The sequence below is a fragment of the Thamnophis elegans genome, chromosome 3 (genome assembly GCF_009769535.1).
Source record: "Thamnophis elegans isolate rThaEle1 chromosome 3, rThaEle1.pri, whole genome shotgun sequence".
Lineage (NCBI taxonomy): Eukaryota > Metazoa > Chordata > Lepidosauria > Squamata > Colubridae > Thamnophis > Thamnophis elegans.
Genome location: NC_045543.1, coordinates 52,323,091 through 52,341,690, shown reverse-complemented (window position 1 = coordinate 52,341,690; position 18,600 = coordinate 52,323,091). Strand labels below are relative to the sequence as shown.

At 41.2% G+C, this 18,600-nt stretch overlaps 1 protein-coding gene across 1 annotated transcript in view; it reads left to right on the top strand.

Moving 5' to 3' along the window:
* LOC116506592 (PH and SEC7 domain-containing protein 3-like) overlaps nt 1–18,600 on the top strand; it is a 213,896-nt gene that overhangs the window by 161,480 nt on the left and 33,816 nt on the right. The window contains exons 11-12 of the mRNA XM_032214413.1: nt 10,020–10,213; nt 11,464–11,534. Of these exons, the coding sequence (XP_032070304.1) occupies nt 10,020–10,213; nt 11,464–11,534 (265 nt within the window). The remainder of the gene's footprint in view (nt 1–10,019; nt 10,214–11,463; nt 11,535–18,600) is intronic.

Genomic DNA, 18,600 nt, shown 5'->3' with positions numbered 1-18,600 from the left:
CATCATGGCGTCCCCTATTGATATTCAAAGCTAAATAGGAGGAGATGAGAGTTTGCCAGCACATTTTAAACACTCATTGTCCTTTCTCTGTTCAACCTTGTTACTTGATTTCCTTTTCGTTCTGAAGGAAATCATGGCTGCTGGGTAGAAATCTTTTTTGAACAGAAAAGAAACCAAAATATCCCTATATTAATATTGATAAATCTGCTTTTATGCTGTAGCAATGTATGCAAGTTCTCATCCTACACCAAGAAAATATTTAGAAGTATTACTGCCATGTATTTTCTTGAACTGCTGGAAGCTGGTTGAATTAAGGATACCACAATTATTTCTTGTCTCTTTCCAAGATACTTCTAGTCAATAGCAAATTGCTCCTGATGATAAGAGATTTTTTTTTAAACGTTATTACTTTTAAAGAAGTTTCTTATTAGGATCCTAGCCTTCAAAGAGTTTGAATTAATCTTATTAGCTATCAGATGATGAATCAAGGAAGTAATGGGACTAGTGGCAGTGAGAGAGCAGGCAAGTAATGTCTCAATTGTGAAATGCACATGGAGGGCATCTAGAAGTGGACCTCCCTCAGGGAAGGCAGATTTGAAATTTTCAGCCCACAATGCTTAGCCCTAATGGTCTTGCCTGCAGATGCTCAGTGTCACTGTCCTCCAGCTGCTTCTAAATGCTAGGTGAATTTGTAATAAAGCTGTCTCATCTATGTTCTGGATGAGGCAGCCAACAAGGCATGTATGAGTCCAGAGTAAGGATGTCCTCCACCGAGAAGCCTGTCTGGGCCTAGATTGGGATGTTCCATTCTTAGAAATGAGTCCATGAAGCCAGGCTATGGGGCTCGGAGTATCTGTTAATGTCAGCCCTGCTAGATAGATCAGGCTAGGAAATCCTAAATGCTAAAACTATGTTTATTGAGAATGGCTAGTAGAATGTTAAAAGTCAGGTTGTGTTGAGTCTCTTCCTTCTCATAGTTCAGTGACTTAAGGAGGTGTGTGTCCAAGCTTTTTCTAAATATTGTCCTGACTGTTGTAGACTTAACATATGCTTCATCCCTTGTTGCTTTGGTAACGTAGCTTGCAGATCAAGGTCATCCTAGTCACTCTCTATGGTTGTCATCCAAGGAGACTTAACAACTCTCTGAGGTATTGCATCATAGATAATTGAATGTGATACTCTGGTTGAAATTGGGCTTGAGGAACAGTTGGATTTATTGCTGGTGCACTGGCCTTCTTGCTGCTCAGTGATAACTTTGCCTGAGTTGTTCAATTTCCATCGCTGGATTGGCAATGAAGATAGGGAGGCTATTAGTTCCTAGCAATTTTAATCTATCCTAATGTAGCATTAAGTTCAGAGGTTTGTAGTCACCATTGTAAGACCCTATCATGAAAAATATGATTGCTTTTCAACTGACTGATAAGTTAATTATATTGACTTATATAATGGGCCCACATGTATTCTACAGGGAATTTAAGGGTCTTAGTTGCCATCTGGAAGAGATGGGTAGAAGGTACTTTGGTTTGGATTCTTCCTATATGCCTTTTCTCCATTTGTCAATGGACACTTTTGGTTTTCCAAGGAGCTCTGAAAGATGAAACAACAGCAGAAACATGTAGAGTGCCATCGGAGAACAATGAAGAATGAATTATCCCATCTTTGTAAGAATCCATATGAAGTATGACATTGTCACAATAAACAATAGCCTGATTTAAGGTAATTTACTCAGGAGGGAGGAGTCACAGAAATATCTTCAAGGCCACTATATGAATATTCTAGGCTCCTGTCATAAAAAGTCACTTGGATTCATTCAGAGTACAATTCTGGATGAGTTAGTCCATATGAGTTGAGTAAGACATTAACTTGTTTTGTTACCTAGGAATCATTTAGTTTTCTGGTTCCCGAGCAAATGGACAGAATCCTCATGATTGTTAACCCTGACATCTGTCCTTAAATTCATTTTTTTCCTGCTTAGTTAAGGTTGTCTGAAAGAGACAAGTGACTGAGTTCATGTGGTGGTGAATACATCCTTGGGTGAATATATCACCAGATCAACAGTCCTAGACAATTTTCATGCAGTCTTTAACCCTCCCATTTTAGGGAAGATTTTTGAGAAGGTGTTCAGGTTGCAACTTCAGAGGAGCAGAGATGAGGTGGATTATCTGAACTTCCTTCAGTTGAGTTTCAGAATGGGACTTACTATGGGACCAGTGTTGATCCTAGTTGCTGATAACTGGGGGTAGTATTTATATCATAGTGATGTATCTGTTCTGGTTTTTCTTGATCTCCAGCAGCTTTGAGATAGTATCATTGATCATGGTATCCTTCTAGACTGATAGAATTGGGGAGTGAGAGACAGTGTGTAGTTCTTGTTCTTCTTCTTCTTCTTGTTGTTGTTCTTCTTCTTCTTGTTCTTCTCCTCCTCCTCCTCCTCCTCCTCCTCCTCCTCCTCCTCCTCCTCCTCCTCCTCCTCCTCCTCCTCCTCCTCCTCCTCCTCCTCCTTTCTATTTCTCCTTCTCCTGATGGTTTCAGTTGGTATTGCCAATAAGTAAAGGTTCAATTCAATTCAATTCAATTTATTGAACTTGTATGCTGCCCTATTCCCGGAGGGACTCAGGGCGGCGAACAAACACATGGGGGAGGGGCCATACAAAACACACAAGACAAAAACAGAAAACAGAGACAATTTAAAACTACTCAACAGATGCAGCAATTCAAGTGGGGCTGGGAACTCATCAGCCCCAGGCCTGCGGGAACAGCCAGGTCTTGGTGGCTTTGCGGAAAGCCTGAAGAGTGGTGAGGGTCTGAATCTCCATGGGGAGATCGTTCCAGAGGGCCGGAGCAACCACAGAAAAGGCCCTCCCGCGTGGGGTCGCCAGTCAACACTGGCTAGCTGATGGTATCCGGAGGAGGCCTAATCTGTGGGATCTAATTGGTCGTAGGGAGGTAATTGGCAGGAGGCGGTCTCTCAAGTACCCAGGTCCGATACCATGTAGGGCTTTAAAAGTAATGACTAGCACCTTGAAACGCATCCGGAGTCCAATAGGCAGCCAGTGCAGCTCACAGAGGATAGGTGTAACGTGGGTGTACCGAGGTGCACCCACAATCGCTCGCGCGGCTGCATTCTGGACAAGCTGCAGTCTCCGAATGCTCTTCAAGGGCTGACCCATGTAGAGCGCATTACAGTAGTCCAGTCTTGAGGTCACAAGGGCGTGAGTGACTGTCCTGAGAGCCTCCCGGTTCAGGTAGGGACGCAATTGGTGCACCAGGCGAACCTGGGCAAATGTCCCCGTGGTCACAGCTGACAAATGATGTTCTAGAGTCAGCTGTGGGTCCAGGAGGACTCCCAAATTGTGAACCCTGTCTGAGGGGCGTATAATTTCACCCCCCCAGCCTGAGAGATGGAAAACAAGGCCAATCTTTGGGAGGGAAAAACACAAGCCACTTGGTCTTGTCGGGATTGAGTGCAAGCTTGTTCACACCCATCCAGACCCTAACAGCCTCCAGGCACTGACACATCACGTCAACCGCTTCACTGAGTTGGCACGGGGCGGACAGATACAACTGTGTATCGTCCGTGTATTGATGGTATTTTATCCCGTGCTGCCGAATGATCTCACCCAGTGGCTTCATGTAGATGTTAAACAGGAGGAGGGACAGGATCGAACCCTGCGGCACCCCATACTTAAGGGGCCTAGAGGTCAACCTCTGCCCTCCAACCAACACCGACTGCAACCTGTCGGAGAGGTAGTAGGAGAATCACTGAAAACGGTGCCTCCCACCTCCCGCAACCGCAGGGAGGATCCCGCAGAAGGATACCATGGTCGATGGTATCGAAGGCCGCTGAGAGGTCAAGGAGCACTAGGACGGAGGCATGACCTCCATCCCTGGCTCTCCAGAGATCATCGATCAGCGCGACCAAAGCAGTTTCCCTGCTGTAGCCAGGCCTGAATCCGGACTGAAAGGAATCCAGATAATCGGTTTCATCCAAGGACCGCCGGAGCTGAGAGGCCACCAAGTTGAGTAGGAGGCCTCCAATTTGTCAAGTGCCACTGAGCTAATGTATATGTGGTGCTAATATCCATTTGTACATCTCAATCCCAGGCTGGCCTAGTGATTGTTCCAGTACTTGAAGACTGTCAGAGTCTGGATGGGGAGCCTAAGCTCAGACTTAACCAGGACAAGACTGCAAAGCTTTCTGTTTCTGTTTCTTCAATTCAGCTGCTCTTCTAGGTTTAGTTCTGAATGGAGTATTACTAGACATTAGTGTGTAATTTGAATCTCCTGGCCTCACATCTTTTGCTTTTATAACAGGTGGTAGTTGTGCCTAGGGGCCTTTTGATCAGATATGTCTAGAACTCCAGTTGTGTGATTTCCTGTACTGGGAATCCCTTCTCATAGTCCTTCATACCTTAATCACTTCATATGTGAACTACTGCAATATGGTTTACATAGGGTAGCCCTCAATGACCACTTGGAAGTTGCAGATGGCACAGAATATGGCAATGCAGGCAGTTATGGGTGCACCTCAGTAGGTCATGTAACAATCCTGCTACATGAACTGCACTAGTTATCAATGAGCAGGATGCAACTCAAGATGCTGGTTGTAATCTATGAAGCTGTTCTTGGCATAAGGTCCGGTCATGTGACTGTCCTTTCCCCATTGTTTCTGCCCATATAGTAAGTATTGGTGGAGTAGGCATGCTCCAGGCCTCTTCTTTAAAGCTGTGTCTTCTGATGGGACCTAGGCAGCTTGGCTTCTCTGTAGCAGGGCCTGCCCTGCCTTCTGAAACAGCATAGTATCTCCCCAGAGGTTGGAATTGCCCTGCCTTGCCATCCTTTAAAATGGTCTTGAAGACTGGGTTCTTTCTGCAGGTAGTCCTTGATGTACGACCACAATTGACGCCAATACCCCAATCCAGAAGTTCAGGAGAGGGAATCTCTAACATTTATTTACAGGTAACCCTCGATTAACAAGCAAAATTGAGCCACAAATTTCTCTTTGCTAACCAAGACAGATGTTAAATGAATTCTGCCCCATTTTATGACTTTTCTTGCCATAGTTGTTAAGGGAATCAATGTAGTTATTATGCTAATATCACAGTTGTAAAGTGAATCTGGCTTCCCTCTTGACTTTGCTTGTCAGAAGGTTGCAAAAGGCGATCACATGACTCTGGAACACTGCGACTGTCATAAATATGAACCAGTTGCTGGGCATCCAAATTTCGATCACATGGCCAATGTGAAAAACAGTTATAGGTCATATTTTTCGGTGCCATTATAACTTCAAATGGTCACTAAACAAATGGTTGTAGGTCGAGGAATACCTGTAATATCAATTATCTGCCCTGGAGGGAATTTTATTAAAGTTTTAGTTCTTGGGTTTTCATCTTTTTTGGACTTTTTACTATAATCAACATTGTTTCAATTTATATGCTGTCCAGAATCATGACTAATGTAATTTATAAACATAAATAGTGATAAATATAGGGTGAATGCAGTTACATTGATATTCAGATACAGATAACTATTGATCACATAATCCAATTGCCAATATCACCTGATGCTCTTGAGAATATAGCATTTCTCTGCTATTAAAATTAGCTGACATACTTTGAAGATTGAGCCCTGCCCCTACTCTATGATTAATTTTGGTATCTAAAGTCACTTTTTGTTTCACTGTCTTTCTCTCGATTGGCTGATAAAGCTGAGTGACACTTCCAAGATGTTTATTAGTTTATTAAGGAGAAGCATTCTTTACTTCATCATAACACCATCTGAAGCCTCTGCTATTTTTAGACATTGGTGATATTATAAAGTGAACTAGTTTGTTCTAGTGCAGGTGTGTCAAACTCAAGGCCCGGAATGCTTAGATCTGGAGTTCCCTTGGAAACAGTGAAGGACCGGCCATGGTGCCTCTGTATGTGGCCCTCCCAAGCTCTGTTCTGGGCAGCAGAGGGTTGCAAGAGACCATTGCAGCTGAAAACGGAGCTCAGGAGCTTGTTTTCGCTGGCGAAACACTTGAGCCACCACAGGTTCTCCCTACACAAGTGATGTTGAGCTAGCCATGCCCATGCCGAGGTGGTGCAGTGGTTAAATGCAGCACTGCAGGCTACTTCAGCTGACTGCAGTTCTGCAGTTCGGCTGTTCAAATCTCACCGGCTCAGGGTTGACTCAGCCTTCCATCCTTCCGAGGTGGGTAAAATGAGGACCCAGATTGTTGTTGGGGGCAATATGCTGACTCTGTAAACTGCTTAGAGCGGGCTGAAAGCCCTATGAAGCGGTATATAATTCTAACTGCTATTGCTATTGCTATCACCCCTCCCGCAGCCCCCCAAGGTCAAACACAACCCTGATGCATCCCTCAATGAAATTGAGTTTGACACCCTTTGGTTAGTTTTTAAGGCACCAGGCTAGAAACCAGCTGACTGTGAAATCTAGTCCCATTTTAGGCATGAAAGCAAGGTGATTTGAGTCAGTCATTCTTTCTTGGCCCACAGTGTCAGGTTCAGACAAGTCAGTTGATCATTTCTGGATACAACCAATAAATCAACTCGCAGCTGATATTCAAAAAACAGAAAAGCATTAAGAAGAAAACTGGTAGTGTGTTAGAAATACGTGAATTATCATAAAAAAGAAAGAAATCAGGAAACTATTATAGAATATCCTATGATGGGACAGAAAACAGCATATTATGCTGGATAGCTAGTAGAAGATGACAAAGGATGGATAAAATTTGGTGATCACCTAAATGCATCTTAGTAACAAACTAGCAGGAAAGTGGCTCCTTCCATGATTCACTATTGCTGTTCTACACAGTTGCATAGCTTTTTTTTGTGGTTCTCCTTTGTAGAACAGCAGTAGTGAATAAAGGAAAGAGCCATTATCCTGCTAGTTCAGTATTACTGTAGTTGGCCTGTCAATGAAACTTGTAGGTGCCTTTAGGGCAACTTACATGTAAGCAATATATGAAGATTTTCATGGAAAGCCGTGGAGGAGCCTGAGATTGTATAGGTCTGTGATGGTGAATCTATGGCATGCGTGCCAGAAGTGGCACACAGCGCCCTCTCTGTGGGCACATGAGCCATCGTCCCAGTTCAGCTGTGCTGCATATACTGTGTGCCTCCTGCTGGCCAGTTGGTCTTTAGGTCTCTGCATGCATGAGCAGGAGGTGTGGCGCAGGGGGGGGGGCGTATGCGCAGGGGTGGGGCATGTGCAGGGGCTGTGCACACATGTGCGGGGAGCTGAGTGCATATGGGAGCTGTGTGCGCATGTGCAGGGGTTGCGGTACATACAGGAGGCTGTCTGTGCATGCACAGGTAGTGGGGGCATGTGAGGGCACATGCATGCATGGGGCGGGGCACAGTGTGGGGGCTCTGTGTGCATTGCATTTTGTGGATTGAGTGCACACGCTTTGGGCACTCGGTCCAGAAAAGGTTAGCCATCACTGGTACAGGTACACTATATGACACTCATAAAATTACTTTGTTTTCTTCTGCATGTCTATGGAGATTCTGAGTCATCTGGGTCATGGTTGTCCCAAAGGTGCTTTTTCAAGAAGCTTTAGTCAAAACTGAAGACGCTTCTTAGATGAGAAGCAAAATGTCTTCAAGGAAAAACAAAGTCCAGTTGCCTTCTGTTCTTCATAATTTATGGACATCTTCACATTTAAAAAACAAAACCACCTTTCTTGATTGAGGGCAAGTGGTTTGGGGGGGGGGAGATAAGTGTAAGTAGTTGCTCCTTGGTTTTAGTTTTGAAAGAAAAGTTAAGCTGCGGAGGAATTATTGCACGGTAGAGCGTTGATTTAGAACGCTTCCATCTGAGGAATCTGACAGATAATCTGTATCTGAGGGTACGATCCAAAAATAAAGCAGAGACCAGTTCCATTATTTCATGCCTGGACTGTGACAGGTTTCAGCAGGGAGGAAAGGAGAAAATGCCCATCTTGCTTTCTGCAGCTGTGTCAAAGCTGCATGCAGTGGTGGCAGTGTGCATGCAACATTGGGATAGGGTGCGCAGAGGGAGTCATAGTTCAGAGGCAAAACAAATATACAATTTCCCCATTTCAATCTGTAGCACATTCTTTCATCTCGGTGCCACTGGTTGTGTAGGGATTGCAACATGCTAGATTGTGGGATTTAACTGGATGCTAGATTCCGGGATCTAGTATGATAAATACTTGGATTGTAGTCTCAGTAAATATGGAGGGTATTAGGTTGGAGAGGCTTACTCCATCATGGGCTGATTACAGGTTCATGAGTATAAGAGCTGAGGAAATATCTGGTTGTTTTTTTTCATTGAATTAAGCAGTATGGGCTTAATAGATTCTAGTATATGCAGGATATATGGGGCAAACTGGTTGTTGTTAGTTGCGAAGTCGTGTCCGACCCATCGCAAGCTCATGGAGAACGACCCTACAGGCCTTCCTGTCCTCTACCATCCCCCGGAGTCCCTTTACACTCATGCTGACTGCTTCGGTGACTCCATCCAGCCACCTCATTCTCTATTGTCACCTTCTTTTGCCCTCAATTATTCCCAGCATTAGGCTCTTCTACAGTGAGTCCTTCCTTCTTATTAGCTGGCCAAAGTATTTGAGTTTTATCTTTAGGATCTGGATTACTGCCTTGTCATGGTGAAGAGGCGTGCATACACAAGCCCTTCATGGATTACTGCCTTGTTGTGGCAAAGGGCATAGCTCTTGTCGTGGCAAATTGGCATAGCTCAATGAAGCTATGAGCTACGGCAACCCAAGATGGACAGGTCATAGCAGAGAGCTCTGACAAAACGTGATCCCCTGGAGAAGGAAATGGCAACCCACCCCAGTATCTTTGCCATGAAAACCCCATGGACAGTACCAAAAGGGACAAAATGGAGCAATAGTCAAACTTTGAATCAGAGGAAGTTGCCTTCCAAGAAATAGTGAGTAATAATAAATATGAACTAAGTCAGTGGTTCTCAACCTGTGGTCTGTGGACCCTTGGGGGGCACGATATAATCACAGGGGGTCCATGAAAGCTTGAAGAAATTTAAATCTTAAGTTTTGGGGGTCTGTGTCTATGATCCATGGCCACAAAAGGTATTTAAAGGGGTCCTTGGTGAAGAAATTTTTTTTTGAGAATCACTGAACTAATTTGTGTAGGAAGCCAGGGAGATGACCTTGGAGAAGGGATACAAAAGCTTTCAGGTGCAGAAGGAATATCTTATGTTTAGAGAGACAGAAGAGAATTATAAAATCCCAGACACGAAAGCCCCTGGAGTACAAGGAGGAAGGAGCGGGGAGAGATGGAGAGCCTTGCAAGGTTCTGCTACTAAGGCTTCTCTCAATAAAATATAGTTACAGTCCTGTGGAGTCTGTTTTCTGATTGCTCTAGGTTGAAGGGCTGACATTTCTTTGTTACTAACTATAAGAGCAAAAGGACAATAGGAAAGGCTGAAGGACTCTTGGGTACAATAGGGACAGTAGGTCAGAACAGTTTATCCACTGGGCAGGATGGCAATTTTCTATATATTGAAGCTCTGGGGCTCAATTACAAAAGTCTTTGCCAAGTCTTTTTGAACTTTGATCAACAATGTCCAGCTGTTGCAAGCTGCTCTTGCCAGAAAACCAGGAACTGCAAGGTCTTTACCCCACCCCCTGTAATTTAAAATATAAAACTCTTGAAATAGCACATTAAAATGCACAAAGCCTCAACACGAACCACCTTGTTGCTGAATGTAATTCCACCAAGTCTCGAAATGAGAATAGTATATACTAACGTTTCCATCCCAATTCCTATCCCCAAAGATAAATCTAAGCCATCCCACTGAAACAAATGAGTTTCCTTGCAGTTTAATATAAGATGTACACAAAATGTCTCTGCTTATTTTAGAACCATAGGTCTTAGCGTGAAATCAAGCTTTCCAGCTACTCAGTAAATAAAGGCAATCATAACAAAATAGGCACCTTTGCTTGATCTGATTAGTAAAATAAAATGTGCATCGATGAATGTGAAGTTTTGTGTTTGCATTTGCTTTAGGGATGACGAAGAGAAGAAAAAATCCCCTTCAGATGGCACTGATGAGAAGGATAATGGAAACCAGTCCAGGTCTGTCAGTCGCATCGGCAACTCCAATAACCCCTTCCTGGATATTCCTCATGATCCCAATGCTGCCGTGTACAAAACTGGATTCCTGGCACGGAAAATCCATGCTGATATGGATGGAAAGAAGAGTGAGTGTCCTTCAGGGGGAGCTGCATTTTCAAGGAAAAGAGATAACCGGGGGGAGGGAGAGAGAGAAGTGGTAAATGCAGAAACTTAAATATGCACAATTGTGTGTGCCTGTTTGCTTGCTACTGGAAATTGCTAAAAGGTGCTACTAGAAGAGTAACTGGGAATCTGGCGGCCCCGAAGGAAAAGCTGAGAAAATGCCTTGTGCAAATATCTAGGAAGGTTAAGGAGAGAAAAAGCTCCAGAAACCCATCTGAGAATTGATCCGGGAGGTGGAGGTTGTTCCTCTGCCTCACTATCTAGCTCCCTCTCTGCCTCCGATGCAGAGCCCTCATCTGAGCTTCCCTCATCCTCCAGGACTGGCCCATGTTCCTCCCCAACCTCCCCAATCAACACACAGCTGCAATAGTTTTTTCTCTTTTGCTAAGCTTTGCTATTGTTCCCTTCCAGTCATTTCACTTGCCACAGATATATGGGGAGACTCCTCTGTGACAGAACTCAAAGGATGAGATTGCTCTCCTGTTTAGCCTCTTCATAGTTCCACCCCAGGAGAGCCAGATTGGTGTAGTGGTTAAGGCAGCTGTCCCCAACCTCTCTGGCTTGCTGGAGCGGGGGGGGGGGGAGGGGGGCTTCTAGTTCCTCTGGCCATCCTTCCCTCTCAGCCTTAGGAAGGAGGCAATGGCAAACCACTTCTGAAATCTTGCTGAGAAAACTGGGACTAGACCAGGACACAATTCTCTCCCCCACCCACCGAAAAAAACCCAAAGTCCTGAAATAGGCTGAAAAGCTTTCCCATTGCTTTATTTTATACATGTTTCTGTTCACTTCAACCACTTTCGTAGCAGGTAGCTCCAATGAATACAGGGCTGGTAAATATAGGACGGAGGGAAAAAAGGGTGGGGGGAAAGAATATTAGTTTTTTTTTTCTTTTTGGAAGGGACAGATATAGAGTTCCTATTATGCACTGATGCTTCTTTGGACTACCCTTCTCCTGCAATACTTTAAAAAAAATACTTTATTATGATTTTTAAATAATATTTTCTTGCTTTTTTCTATACTTTTGGCTTCCTCTTTTTTCCCTAAATATTAATTTCTATTAGTTTTTTTAATTATCAAAACTAGTTTTTAGAAGAAAATGGGGGGGGGGGGCAGAAAGGCTTTACAACCAAAAGAGCATATTATTTATGTAAGAGATACTATATTTTAAACAGAATTTGTGTTTTTTGCCTGTGTGTTTGTGTTGCTTTCCTAGCTCCACGAGGAAAAAGAGGATGGAAAACATTTTATGCTGTCCTTAAAGGAACTGTGCTTTATTTGCAGAAGGTAAACTTTTGTTTCTTTTAACTCTTCTTGGTTAAAAAGCAGAAGCCTTGTTGTTTGTCCTTCTTAGGGTTGCTTTGTTGAGTAGTGAACACACCATGCCTACAAGATAACTTAGGACAATATAGTCTGTCTGAGGAATTGTTGTGGTCTGCCAGCAACCAGCGGAGCTGGTGGCATAGTTGGACAGTGAGGAGGTTGGGGAGGAACATGGGCCAATCCTAGGGGATGAGGGAAGCTCAGATGAGGGCTCTGCATCGGAGGCAGAGAGGGAGCTAGATAGCAGTGAGGCAGAGGAACAGCTGGAGTCTGTTCCCAGTGTATATATGTGCAGAGCTGCCAGAAGATGAGAACAACTAAGAGAGCAGGGTCGACTTGGGAGTAAAGCCACACCTTGGAGGTAATTGGCCCTTCCCATAGGAAACAAAAGAGGAGCGAACAGGAGGAGGCTTTTGCAGGAAACAGTCGTTTCGAAAGTGGAAAGTTCTGTTTGTGACTATAAGAAACTCTGTGCCAAGTGTTGCCTTGCCCTGCATTTGGAAACTAATTATGTGGCAGCTCTCCAAGTGAGATAAAGTTCGTGTTGATAAATATTCCTCTATAAGACTATTTGCCAAGCCTTGCTGACTGTGGATGAAAGGAATTCACAGTCATGTAAATAAAAGAGGTTTTGCCAGGACCAAGACTTTGCTTCATGCTTTTTAAGGAAGCCTAGGTCACAACAGAAACTGTCTCACCTGATGGAACTAGCCTACTACATTTGTTCCAGCAGAAGCGACCTACTTTGGATCCCATCTGTCAAATAATTTTGGCTGGTGAGGTTCAGGGGAAAAGCCTGCTGTGCCCCCTGCTTTCTGGAATATTCTCCCACTAAAGATAAGGTCTGCCCCCATACTACTGACCTTCTGAAAAACTTTACCCTTCCAACTGGCCTGGAGCCACAGTCAGGGTGTGCTATATTGGGGATGGCTGATGGGGTAGAGAGAAGATCTCACCTCCAGGCCATCCATCATCTTGGATTTTAGCTTTGCTGTTTAATTTTCTAATTTTATTTATAATATCTTTTTATTTTTTATCATATTGCAAACCTCCCAGAGTTGCTGTATCAGTGAGATGGGCAGAATAGAAATTTGATTAAAAAAAATAAATAAACTTTGGATGCTTACTGAATTGCTTTGGGTTGAGCCCCCTTGGGAATAGGGCAGCATACAAGTCTAATAAACTAACTAACTAACTAACTAACTAACTAACTAACTAACTAACTAACTAACTAACTAACTGTTTCAAAGGCATGTATAATTTGGATTTTTCTCCTTCGTACAGCCCGAAGCAGAATACATTTCTTCTTCCAAACTTAGTAGTTGCAGTATATATTCTGTCATCATGCTGGAGAAATGTGCAGTTTTTTTCATAGGCAGTCCAAAATCTTACAAAAACAGAGTTAGTGGAAGTCACAATCTGAATAATTCATTGCTTCCTTGAAACACTTAAATATACTATATATTTCTCTACTGAGGTGATGTTGTGTAGTGATCTATCACTTATCTACTTGTGGATTGGTTGATCTTAATAAGGTTACATTGATTGTATGTGTTCTGCATCTTGTGTGCCTTAAGATCGCTACAGGAATAATCACCAAATAGACTTTTCCAAGCTTTATCCTTCTATGTTATTTATTAAGGCAGCAACTGGAAACAATTGCATGGATAGTTTGATGTCCTTCAGATATTTTGGGTTACCATTAGCAATACTGGCTAGAAATGATTAAAAAGTAAAGGTTCTCCTCACACATATGTGCTAGTCGTTCCCGACTCTAGGGGGTGGTACTCATCTCCATTTCAAAGCTGAAAAGTCAGCGCTGTCCAAAGACGTCTCTGTGATCATGTGGCCGGCATGACTAAATGCCAAAGGCACACGGAACGCTGTTACCGTCCCACCAAAGATGGTCCCTATTTTTTCTACATGCTTTACATGCACCACCGAACTTCCAACTTTTCTGATCGACAAGCTCAGTGTCTTAGCTGCTGATATTAGAATTGGTCTAAATTGTCAGAAGACTGACTTCTTTACATATTTCCATGGAAATCAGCCTTATAAGGATGACATAGCCTTCTTGATCATCTTCAAAATGTTCTTTCTCTAATAATTGGTTGAATAAAGATATTTGATTGTCAATATTTATATTAAAATTGTTTTTTGCTGTGTTTTCAAAAACAAAAACCCAATCATGACTATTATAAAAACTGTCAGACTTTGTTTTGTTAAGAAAAGTATTCTTTTCATGGGAATTTTAGAATTATACATCTGTGAAAGGTCCTGGATTTCTCTCTTTATAATATCTCATTCAATTATAATTCCAGGATTCTCTAAAATTACAACAGTTAAACTGGAATTAATCTGAGAAAAGATTCTGTTTGTATGTATGTGCATATGCAAAGATTGGTGGTTGAAAATAAAAAATAGTTTTATGAACAAATGCCAAATATTTCTGTTCTGAAGAAAATGTATAAAGATTAATATAGAGATTGTATACCCTGTTTCCCTGAAAATAAGACTTCCCTGGATAATAAGCCCAATTGGGCTGTTGTGTGCATGCGCTAAAATAAGCTCTCAGCAGCAGCCATGAGGTGACTACTCTCACCGCCTGCTGCACCTCAAAAATAATAAGACATCCACGAAACTAAGGCCAGGCACTTATTTCAGGGATCAAAAGAAAATAAGACCTTGTCTTATTTTTGGGAAAACATGGTGGAAAATATCTTTTCACTTTAGAAGATAATCTCTACTTGTGCTTATAATTAAAAATGACCAGTGAATTCCCTTCACTTTTTTATTCCAGTTTTCACAGCAATGACATCCTTCTTTTAAGAGACAGGGAGTGTGGGCTATGAGTTATGTTGCTGATATTATGTCTTAGCTAATTCCAAAGTCAAACATTGCAAAAGCTGTTTTTAAAATACTGCAGGTTTTTTTTTAAAAAAAACCCACAGTTTTTTTTGCTAGTAAACTTGATTTATTTTAACAGAACTCTTTAAGGACATGTAAAACTTTGAAAAAATAATCGCCTAGAATTTTAAAATGTGCAGGATTTTTGTTATTTGACTTCTGCTTCCTGTTTCAGACAATATAGAGAATGGTAGAATATGCCATTATGTTTCTCCCCCCAGTAACATAAGCTTAGTTAACTATAGATTCCTTTGATAATAATGTATAAAAATCTCTCCTTAGCAAACCTGTCTAGCTACAACTCTGCTTACAATATAATATATCAACAAGAATATTGCTTTGTCTTGACTTTGCCCTGTGACCTTGGTTCTACTTGCTTCTGGATGATATCTAGTGCTCTCCCTTAGAGATTAAAATCAAAATATTATTAATTGTAGTATCTTGAAAAACAATGATTCCAATATACCCCTTTTCCTAGGGGGAAAAATATCTTGCTGAAAAGAAAAATGCATTGAAGGAAAGGATACAAAACGGTCTTCAAATACCATATGGAATGTGTCAAAGTTAGCTTTAAAATTCAGTTTTTACCTGGGAAAAATCAGAAAATGGAGGAGAAGCTAGAAAAAGAGAGGACACTTATGACTGGTTATCAGAAATATTTTTAAATTACACCAAAGAGAGAGAGAAAGAGAGAGATGGTATAAGTAAAGCCAACAGTATTCATGAAGCAAACATTTGTGTGAACCAACCTAAAAATGGGAGAATTGAGGAATGGAAAGGCTCTTAAATGGGGTGATTAAATACAATTTAGCATTGTGCACTAGATTCTGCAACCAACTTGTGAGACAAGGAATGGATTATTGGAACATACTCTCTGTCTTCCTTCCATTTTTCAATTCTAGAAATTTTAAACGACAAAGGAGAAAAATATAAAACAGGATAAGAATATGCATTTTTTCAGAAGTATAGTTCAGAAATGAAGGAAACACAGAGATAACACAAGATAGGTAACATAATATATCAAAAAGCTGCCTTTCAATATTCTGTTCTATTTGCCCAGCATTCCTTTACTAGTGATATAGGAAATTAATAGAGGTAACCTTGACTCTTAATGCTTGGAACCTTAATGATTGGAAATAGTTACAATGAATGGGAAGGATGGAAGTAAACCATGGCATCCTACTTATGTTATAGTGAGTAGAGCAAGTGTATGTTCAGAGTGATATTAGTGTAAGGTGACCAGATTTTCAGATTGGTAAAGAGGAACACCTTTGACCGGGGCGGCGGTGGGGGGGACTTGATTAAAAATTTTATACGGAGCAACAAAAATTTTCATATAACGCAAAAATAGTATTGTATTTTTTTTCAACATAACTACAATTTACAAATATAAATTGTAACTCTTGCCAAACATCAACATTTTGATCACATGACCATGAGGATGCTGCAATGGTCGCTAAGTGTGAAAATGGTCGCTAAGTGTGAAAAATGGTCATCAGTCACTTTTTTCAATGCCATTGTAACTTTGGTCACTATATCACCTTTCTTGCCACAGTTCTTAAGTGAATAACTGCAGCTGGTATTTTGTATTTTGGATAGAATCTTTTTTTAAATAGTCTAAGACAATTTAAAAAAAGAATCCACACAGAATAAAGCTATTTTAAAAAATCCTATGCACAATAAATAAAATATTATTTTAAAATACATTAAAAAAATAAAAGAAAAAAACCTAGCTCACTTACCAGCAGGCACAAGTCAATCCAGAATGATGTAGATGTTAATACAAAGAACTGATCAAATTAAAATGGTGAAATTAGTCAGGGAAATATTTTTCAAAGAAACTTTGCCACCATTTTTTCTTCCACACGAGCCGACCTCCAACTTCTGTGCCCCTCCCCTCCGGAAAATCCAGGAAGTAACACTCATGGCCCCTTTAGCCAAGCATTTCCTGGAGCTCTATGGTACTTGGTCATTTTTTCTTATAAAATGAGGTAAAAGGGGCGTGGGGCGTCCGTTTTCTTGCTTTAAAGTTTTAATCTCTTCAATGAAAGTACTGAGACAGAGAGAGAGGTTAGACAGGGTGTCTTTTGTCTTGCCCCGGCTAGGATTTCTTAAGCAAATCCACTGGGCTTTCAACATGAAGCCAGAAAATCGGGACTTTTTAAAAATGGCCTGGGACACGGGACAAATTGTTATAAAGCGTGACCGTCCTGCTGAAATCGGGATGTCTGGTCACCTTATATTAGTGAGGATGTGCTTGGGAATATTAGTATTCCTTGTAAATATTAATTCCATTAATCTAAGTCAGGGTCCCCCATAATGGTCAGTATTGACCCCCAAAAGTCAATTGGACTATTAAAAATAATAATAAATGATTGGAGGTCAATATATTATGAAAGTTAATTGGGATCAATTAATCTTTGGGATTTCTGTCTCCACACCAATCCCTAATCCTGAAGATGGGGTAGCTAGTGATGAGACAATATTACTCAGGGTTGGTTGGCCAGCTACCGGTGAGAGCAGCCTTGAATTATCTCATTTATAGCACTATTAGTTACAGTAATATTTATAAGTTATTTTCATATAATGTTTCTGGCTTGATAAATATGAAATTTCATGAAGGGGTCAGTGAGCTGAAGATTTTTGGGACCACTGCTTTTTAAGGTGAAAAACCATACCACTGAAATGCCTTGCACTAACGTTTGGGGAAAACTTTGTCTGAGGGACAAGTTTGGGCCCTTTTCAGCCTGTCAGATTTTTCTGAACTAGAGTTTTCAGCTAGCCAGATAGCTAATGATACATGATGCTAGACATTTTTCTACAGCATAATCTGAAGAAATACCAGTCCTCGTTCTGTTTACCACCTTACACTGTATGTGAAATCCTCTTTGTAGGAGAGTTAATATGTTACAGATCTGTAGTTAATGGTTCCTGATTTTCAGTGCTGAACCAGTTAAAAATATAGAACTCCATTTATTTTGTTCGATAATGAAGGTTAATATTTAGGGTACAATGGGATAAGATTTAAAATTAATCTTGACCTTCACGTTGTGCACACATTGAAAGAACTACTAAAACTTATTTCTCTCAACTATTTTGTTGTTAAATTAAATTCTTTGTTTAAAAACATTATATGGAATTTCATAGATAAGGTTAGAGTTGCCAAACATCTGGGGTTTGTGGTGAAATCTAATGTTTGCTACAGTTTGACTTTCTGATATTGTAATATATATCTGCATATCAGTGGTGGGATTCATTTTTTTTATTAACGGTTCTGTGGGCATGGCTTGGTGGGCGTGGCGTGGCTTGGTGGCTGTGGTTTGTTGGGCATGGCTTGGGGCATGGCAGGGGAAGGATAATGTAAAATCTCCACTCTCACCCCACTCCAGGGGAAGGTTTCTGCAAAATCCCCATTTCCTCCCGATTAGCTGGGACTTGGGAGACAGAGAATAGATGGGGGTGAGGCCAGTCAGAGATATTTACCAGTTCTCCGGACTACTCAGAATCTCCGCTACCGGTTCTCCAGAACTGGTCAGAACCTGCTGAATATCACCTCTGCTGGATATACATATTACATATATTTGCATATTACACGTGTGCGTACACACACAAACACACACACACGGTGAATATACCAGATACTTTAGAGAATACTTGTACCATTTGAACCACACATATTCACTATATTTTGAGAAAATAATGGCTTTATCTATTGAAACTTAACCTTATAGCTTTATAATTAGTACTTTCAAGATGACCTGCAATGCAGTGTAAATTTATTCACATTTAGTTGATTTCTGCTGCTAAAATCCAAGATCTACTTGGGAAAAGTGAGGTACAGTAAAAATTATTACTTTATCGTAATGAACTCTTTAGGAAAAATGTAAATCTTTTTTTTACAAGTTTTCCTTATTTCTTTTAATTTTGTAAATTTATTGAATAACTAGATTTTTTTTTCTAGGTTGATGGTTCATGGCCCCTATAGCTTCCTCCCACCCTCATATGGTGGAACATTAAGTATGATGGATCATCTCAGCCATTTTAGTAACTACTATTTATATTTGAATAGAGCCAATGCAAATAGCTACTAATTTAGCAAATCTTAGTAAGAATAATATCCCCC